Source organism: Amborella trichopoda, chromosome 11 (assembly GCF_054954075.1).
Source record: "Amborella trichopoda isolate Santa Cruz 75 chromosome 11, AtrichopodaSantaCruz75HAP2 v2.0, whole genome shotgun sequence".
Classification (NCBI taxonomy): domain Eukaryota; kingdom Viridiplantae; phylum Streptophyta; class Magnoliopsida; order Amborellales; family Amborellaceae; genus Amborella; species Amborella trichopoda.
Window position 1 is genome coordinate 11550363 of NC_142346.1, and position 8874 is coordinate 11559236.

Here is an 8874-nt window from a genome sequence, read left to right on the forward strand (position 1 = left end):
GGTGAAGAGAAAAAAAATGAAATGTCCGTACAAAACAGAAAACCCAATTGAATACGTCAAGCCTCATGAACAGGTCCCCTTCGATTACTCAATATAGTAATTTCCAAGGTCCCAATCGACCACCATTTCCTTGTCTCTGTACTCGCATTGAAATTCTCGAAGTAGGGTTTGTCCTGTTATCCACCTCTGTTTCTCTCTCTCTCTCTCTGCTTCTTTCTGCAGGTCTTGAAAAGATCCAATTCTGGGTACTAAATGGCTTCCTCTGCAACTTATTTCTTCAAGTCCTGAAAAACCAAATTATGGGGGCTGAAATGGCTTCCTCAGCAATGACAGTAGCTGCACTAATTTTCTCTCTCTTCTCTTTGTCCAACTCAATCAACACTCTCCCTCTCTCCTCCCATTATAGGTCAATTGGAAGACCATCCCCTCCCTTCCATTCCCTTCTTCTCTTATTAAACCTGAACTTTTGAGGCCAACTATTAGCTATTCAAGTGAGAAGGTATATTATGAGATTAAGTATTTTACACAGACATTGGATCATTTCAACTATGTTCCATGGGGCAATGAAACTTTTCAGCAGAGGTATCTCATTAATTCTAAGTACTGGGGTGGCCCCATAGACAAGGCTCCAATCTTTGTGTACACAGGAAATGAAGGGGACATCGAATGGTTTGCACAGAATACAGGCTTCATGTTTGAGAATGCCCCTTATTTCAAAGCCCTCTTAGTTTTCATTGAGGTAACAAAATCCCTCTCTCTCTCTCTATCTCCCTCTCGTATCGATCTCTATCTATCTATATGATTTTTGAAATTGGTGTCGTTCCATCTCTTTTGGTGTGGGTTTTTCAGCATAGATATTATGGGGAGTCTATACCTTATGGGAGTGAGGAGATTGCTTATAAGAATGTTACCACCCATGGGTATCTGAGTTCGGCTCAGGCGTCGGCTGATTACGCGATGTTGATCATTGATCTCAAGAAGAATTTGTCTGCCAAAGACTCTCCAGTTGTGGTCATGGGTGGTTCTTATGGTGGAAGTAAGTTTGAGAGAGCGAGAGGCAGAATTCTGTTGTCATGAGAGATTTATGGTAGAGAGAGAAAAGCATGTGTTTATTTCATGGTTTCCTTTGTAGTGTTGGCTACATGGTTCAGGTTAAAATATCCACACGTCTGCATTGGAGCTTTGGCATCTTCCGCTCCAATTCTAAACTTCGCAGACATTACCTCTCCCTATTCCTTCAATAACATCGTCACCGAAGATTTCAGGGTCTCTCTCTCTTGTTTTGATATGGATTCATTTAGTTTGTTCCCCTCCCTCTACTAATCTTATTAGATCTGTCGCTCTAATTTGTAATTATGGTTCTTCTGTTTGTTGAATAGAGCGAGAGCGAGAACTGTTACAAGGTGATAAAGAATTCATGGCAGAAAATTCAAGAAACCGCACAGCAGCCAGGGGGACTTGAAGAGCTTAGAAAGTCTTTCAGAATCTGCCCGTAATATTTTTACTTTTTCTACACCTTTAGCGAAATTTGCCAAATTTAGTTGCTTTGGGCTAAACTCTCTCTCTCTCTCTCTCTGTGAATTTGCAGGAATTAGATTAGCGAAGATTCGTTGACAAATTGGTTGGAAAGGGCGTTCATATACACGGCCATGACTGACTATCCTGTTCCCTCTAGCTTTCTTGCACCCCTACCTGCTTTTCCCATTAAACAAGTATGTTACTTTACCCAACTTTTTCTCTCCGGACTTTTCGTTCGAGGTCTTTTTCGAACCCTAGTTCAATGAACAATGAAAAGGTGTTATCATGATCGAACCAGCTATCCAATTGTTAGGGGGTTCAATTTAGTCAAAAACCCGCCCATTGAAAAAAACACAGTTAGTCAAAACCGGCCCATTAAAAAAAAAAACTTAAAGGGGTGCGGTTTGTAAGGAGCCGAAGTTCTAAATAATCAACCTGTGTCGAGAAATGTTGTTACAATACTGGAAAGTTTTGTGATAGCTTTAAAATATATTCTTATCTTTAATAATAAAATTTTAAGTTTATGTAGATCGAGCAGATCTATGAAAGCTTGAAAATTTTGAAAATTGACGGTTCAAAAATACATTACAAGATGCACTATTTCTAAATCTCGAAATCCATTTTTCCTGATGCCCATACATCTTGACGTCGAGATGATAAATTTGAGAATATTTAGACATTAACACAAATGAAATTTTTGTGGTAGGCTCTAATTTGATTATTTAGACCCTCGGCTCTAGATAAACTTCTTCCAAACTTAAAAACATTATTTACTCTATGAGATGGATATGATAAGTGTGGGGAATATTTGGGATATTTTTGTGGAAAGGGGGGCAGAGGCTGAGGATTATGTGTAAAATACAGATGTGCAAGGCTGTGGATGATGCGGGAGATGAACTGTTCATCGGAATTTATGAAGCTGCCAATATTTTCTACAATTACACAGAAGATTCCATGTGTTTCAATCTCTCTGATAACTCCGACCCACATGGCTTAAATGGATGGGGATTTCAGGTCTCTCTCTTTGAAACCGCTTATTAGGATTAGAAGATGATAAGTCTAAAAGAAATTTGAAATTTAAGTTCTCAAGATTAGAAGGTGATTATTCTAAAAAAAATTTGAAATCTAAAAATATATGATCTTTATTGGATAATTTTTTTTCAAGTGCATAGAACAATTAGGAATTTTTCTTTTTAATAAGTTAATCTATGAGCTGAAGAGGTTATATCTCCAAAATTATACGATCTCTATTCATGCTTGGGATTTTTTTTTACATAGAACAATTAGGAATTTTTCTTTTTAATAAATTAATCTATGAGCTGAAGAGGTTACATCTCCAAAATTTAAGATCCTAAAATTAAATGTAAATGGGGTATTAGCCGAGGGAGTAAATAGACATCCTATAGAAGAATATCTTTTGGCATTTTCTTGTTCCACCACGGTGAAAGGATTTACAGTGCATTAATGCTAGTTTTAAATATAGAGTGATTATGGCATTCTCATGTGGCAGCACACTATACAACAACTCCCTCGGGTAGAATAACTATTTTTTTTCTTTAAGGGTGGTCATTAGGTTCTAGAGTATACCTCCACAAAATTTAAGATTTAGAAAATGTTCCTAGCATGAAATTTTTCCATGGAGTAGATGGACAAGATACTCTTGAGGGAGTAGGAAATCTTTTGGCTTAACTATTTAATATTTTATCTATATTTTTAAATTTAATTTGAAAATTTCTATTAAAATATATATAATTTTGAATTGGAAGAGTAGAAACATAGTTAAAAAATCAAATAGTTGAAAATAAGGTATATTCCTTTGATAAGGAAAAGTAGTACAGGCCTTGCGCATTTGTGAATACTTATTTTTAAGGCGAAACGGACAATCTAGATAATGTGTTACAATATGTACTACTTTTAGGGTATGAAATCTTAATATTTTTTCACAACCATAATGATCAAGGCTCAAATGATCGATTTAAATATTTTGATATGGCCGCAACACTATCGAAACATTTTCCTTAAAAAAAAATTATCTCTATGTCCTATTTTCCTTCCATGTATTTTTTTTTGTATTTTTAAATTTTTTTTATTTTTTTATTTCTCCCAAAATGCCTCTCAAGAACTCAAGTTCCAAACCAGTGTATTTCCTTTTAGAAAATTGTTTAATGAGGATTGCATTTCTATATTTACGGTAACCGAGGCATAAAGCATCCATCTTAAAGATGGATGCAAATAGGTGGTCCATATCCTTCCTTTTTTGCCTCATTTTCTATTTGAAACTTCCAAGTTTTCCACTGAATTTTGTTTACTTATATATTTATAAAAAATTACCCCTTAAAAAGATTTGAGTATACCTAGGAATTTTGTTTACTTCCAAGTAAAAATTTTGCTCTAAATACTATTGTGCTTAAGTCAAGTCGATTAAATGTTGGATTATTTTAATCAGTAGTTGTTTTGTTTATCACCATTGAGGGTTACATGTCATTGTTATAAATAAATTTGGTTTTCTAAAATTTTTTATGACAGCCATGGCATCTTGGTATCTTGATTGCATGTCTCTCGGTCCTCCAATAAAATATGATGGTAAAGTAATTCTTCGACCAATATTACATGCTCGAAATTCACCATGTAGCACAACATCATGCAATCCTTTGTACATCTCCACTCTAAGTTTATCTTGATTGTTTGCTACATATCTCAATCTTCTTGTTTCAATTTTCACATACATATTAATTATATATTATTGGAACAACCTTCCTGCATGTATTAGCAAATTTCTTTCCTGATGTCGAATTTATAACTTGTAACAGTAATTTTCTCTGAATGAAACATATTGTTTTTTCTCAAATTTATCATTTCATATCTTCAATTATTATTTTGCCATCCATATTCTCCAAAAGGGAATAGTAAGGGATATTGTAGTGGATCATAGCATCTGTAGTAATCAGGTATTGTTTCTAAGATGTTTGATCGTGATTGGACTGACATAGTTCGTATTCCAAGTTCTTCATCTTCATTTTCAGTAATCCAAATTGTTGCCACTTATGATGCAGTACGTTTGTTGTGTACTCGTGTCACAGCCCCACCTCCTGCCCCCTACTACTGTACATGCTAGAGGGCAACAGGGTGTGGGACTGCGATCAAAGGTAGTGAATGCCACTCAGGTGAGAGTGCACTCAACGCTGTTGAAAAAAAAGAAATCAAAGCAAACCACGAAGGAAAACAAAACTCCAAACACAACCATCAAAAGCTAGGCAAACTAAAATCAAAATATTTACAAGAGCTCCAAAATTATTACAAATATGTCTAGGGCACTAGAGGCCCAACAAAATTACATAACACTGAATCAAAAAAACTATATGGCCAAACTACCATCTAAAACCTACAATCGAACAAAAGCTTCCTCGTCAAGTTCGGGGCTCCAACCGTCACAGGGATCATCCACCCGTCTGTCCTCAAATCGTGAGTTATCACTCTACAATGGAGAAAGTCAAAAGAATGAGCTATGAAGCCCAATAAGTTGATCAAAGCGCCATGCATTCATGCCTATACATAGTTATTCATAATCGTCCCCAAGATTTATGCAGGTTTTACAACATGGGGGTCATGCATAACAGTTCTTTTTATCAGTAATGTGTCGTGAATAATTTCTTTCATGATGGAGCAAGCACAAATCCGATACCAGATATCACATGAGCTAACACTCTATCAAACCTTTCTATTGAAATAATAGATCAATAATTCAAGCAAACAGATAATAACTGCAAGCAATCCTAATATCATATATTATCGAAGTAGAAGCTCTATCAATGTAGCCATGCTAATCTCATTACTTATGCTTCGACCATTACTCAAGAGGGAAGACAATGATAAATGGATGACCCATTTCGTATTGTCTTCACACACACACATACACATACGCAATCCCCAGCGCACTTCGGGGCTTTTAATAGGCGGTGACTTTGCAAGATGCAACCCTCATTTACTATCTAATTGGAGGGCATTACACCACTAATTGATGACCCATTGCGTAGTGCTACTTATGTATATATTGCGTGGCGCGACCTACCCATATGACTCACATCCTAACTCCCTTCCTATCATCGGGAATCAGGGAAGATCTCAATTGCCGGCATAACTTTTGTATCATATCATATCACATTATACTACCAGCAGATGGCCTGTTGCGTAGTGCCCCATATCACATCTGTAGCATGTCTCATTTCAACCCTGCACATTCAATATTTCAAAGCATGTCTTATTACGCCCATGCACATTCAATAATTCATAGGCATGTCTTATTACAACCATGCACATTCAATATTTCAAAGCATGTCTTATCATGCACATTCAATAATTCATATACATGTTTTATTATAACCACGCACATTCAATATTTCAAAGCATGTCTTATTACAACCATGCACATTCAATAATTCATAGGCAAGTCTTATTTCAACCATGGACATTCAATAATTCATAGGCATTCACTATTTCATAGCAGAGCAGAAATTCCAACGTGACAGTCTTACTGAAAAATGGGCATGACTTTCAATCCATAGGAAATTTCATCATGATTCTAAAACCATTTTAAAAATATACTTATACATCTTTCTTTTAGAAGTGGTTTGGTCTCATTCTAAGACATTTTGGTCAGTAAACAATACTACACAAAACATGTGATAGTTCTGAAAAATTCAGCACAAATTCTAGTGTGGTATCCTTGTAGATAAATGAAGATAATTTTCGAATCATGAGGAATTTGATCATGCTTCTTGGACTATATTCAAAATAGATTCATACATCATTCTTTCAAAAGTGGTTTTAACTCATTTTGACATAATTTGGTTAGTAAACCATTCAATAGAAAAACATGTAAAGTTTTTGGAAAATTTCCTGTTATCACTATAGTGACATCTTTATAGAAAAAGGGTCATAATTTCTAGACCACATGGAATTTCTTTTCATTCCAAAACTATATTTAAAGTAGACTCACTCATATTTTATTCAAAAGTGGTTTGAGCAGATTCTGACATGATTTGTTTAGTAAACCGTTCAATATAAAAACATATGGAGTTTCTGGAATTTCTTTTCACAATTCGAGCATATTCTAGAAAATAACTCATAACTTTCCAATAAAAGAGATATTGATATGGGGTCTTTTCCCTTTTAAAATAAACTCAAAGAGGTACTTCCCCACAAAATTTCATAATCAATGGAGGTAATTTCAGTACTCAAACAATTACTCAAAGGAAAGTCACAATCCTAGAAAAACGGAATGCATACTTAACTAAATTTCAAAAGCATATTTCCACAATCATATACTTATCCTTACTCAATTTTCATTCTAAAACAATTAAGTTGCATGTGCATCGAACAAGGCATGAGACATGGGATCTTAAATCGCCTTACATGCACCAAAGACTCCAAGTTTCCCCCACACAAGCCAAGCTTCCAAAATGGTTTCAAGCTTGAGGTTCTAAGCGTTTTGAAGGGAGGTCATGGGAGAGAGTGAGAGAGAAAAACTCTTGAGTGGGGTGTGAAGGGAGGTACTTATAAGCAAAGAGGGGGAGGCAGTAGGCAGGTGGCATGCATGAGGCACACAAGTGTCATACAGTGGCATACATTTAGTGGCATACAAGTGACATACATGTGCCACATGGCACTCATAGAAGTTCCCTGGACAGCCATATACATTCACTCTCGGCAGCAACGCTCACGATGGTGTTGTTCTAGGCGGCAATGCGAGCAAAAACTTCCTCCTTGACGGCAATGCTCATGGCAGTAACAAGCATGGTGGCAACACGTACGACAACTTACTCCTTGGCAGCAATGCTCATGGCAGTAACACGCACGGTGGCAACATACACGGCGGTGTCGCGCACGGCGGCATCACGCACGACGGTGACGTGCACTGTGGTGTCGCGCACCGCGGTGACACGCACAATAGCATCCTCGTCACGCACGGTGACCTCCTTTGTCACACACCGCAGCTTCCTTCGTCATGCATGTTGGGTTCCTTCGTCATGCACGGAGGGTTCTTACATCATCCCCCCCTTAAGAAGGATTTTTTCCCCAAAATCATACTCCTGCTAATCAAACAATTGGGGGTACTTATCCTGAATCTCAACTTCCCACTCCCAGGTCGACTCTTCTCATGAATGGTATTGCCATAAAACATGGACCAGAGGGATCCCCTTATTACGCAATACCTGCACACTGCTCGATGAAGGTCAGATCTTTTGTGATCAGAATTGGTTCATACCTCAGAGTATGGGACGGGTTGGATTGGTACTTCCTTAACAGAGGTATATGAAACACACTCTTGACGTTCGCCAAGTTGGGTGGTAGGGCAAGTTGTTATGCCACGCCTCTCACACTCTCCACAATTTCAAAAGGTCCAATTTAACGCGGGCTCAACCTCCCTTTCTTGTCAAATCTCATAATGCCTTTAGTTGGCAATACCATCGAGAAAACCTTATCATCGACCTCAAACTCGATGTTTCTTCTTCGGTTATGGGTATAACTCTTTTGCCGATTCGGAGCTGTCCTGAGCCTATCTTGAATCAAAGAAATCTTTTCTGATGTCATCTGGACAATTTCTGGTCCTAAAATCCTTCTTTCATCAATCTCATCCCAACAAATGGGTGACTTGCATTTTCTTTGATACAGGGTCTCAAAAGGCGCAATCTGAATACTGTCTTGGAAGCTGTTTTTATAGGCGAATTCAATCAGGGGTCAATGATCATTCCAATGTCCCTTAAAGTCAAAGACGCAAGCCCTTAACATATCTTTTAAGGTCTGAATGGTCCTCTCTGATTGTCCATCAGTCTGGGGGTGGAAGGCAGTGCTAAAAGTAAGCCTCGTCCCCAAGGCTGATTGCAGACTAGCCCAAAACCTAGAGGTAAATCTAGTGTCCCTATCGGACATGATGCTGACTGATATTCCATGCAACCTGACTATCTCCTTGATGTATAGCTGGATCAGGTTTTTCAAGGTGTAGGTCATGCGGATCAACAAGAAGTGGGTAGCTTTGGTTAGCTGGTCCACAACGACCCAAATACTATCATGCCCATAACTCGTTCTAGGCAAACTAGAGACAAAGTCCATAGCAATGTGCTCCCATTTCGATTCTAGCATGGGTAAGGGCTGCAGCAATCCGGCGGGTCTTTGATGCTCAACTTTCACTTGTTGGCATGTCAAGCACTTAGAGATAAACAATGCTACTTCCTTTTTCATTTCGTTTCACTATAACGTTTTCTTCAGGTCCTAATAGATTTTAGTACTCCTAGATGTATAGTATAACGAGAGCGGTGAGCTTCCTCCAAGATAGCTCTCTTCACATCGTTATTATTC

The 8874-nt window shown here is 37.6% G+C and overlaps 1 protein-coding gene across 1 annotated transcript; it reads left to right on the plus strand.

Moving 5' to 3' along the window:
- The first annotated feature begins 311 nt into the window (after positions 1–311).
- Positions 312–4270, plus strand: LOC18426974 (uncharacterized). The gene is given in 8 exon segments (XM_088850585.1): positions 312–332; positions 407–739; positions 850–1036; positions 1133–1266; positions 1380–1492; positions 1589–1712; positions 2383–2532; positions 4045–4270. Coding segments are annotated over 8 exon segments (1110 nt in total). The 3' UTR covers positions 4093–4270.
- Positions 4271–8874: the final 4604 nt, after the last annotated feature.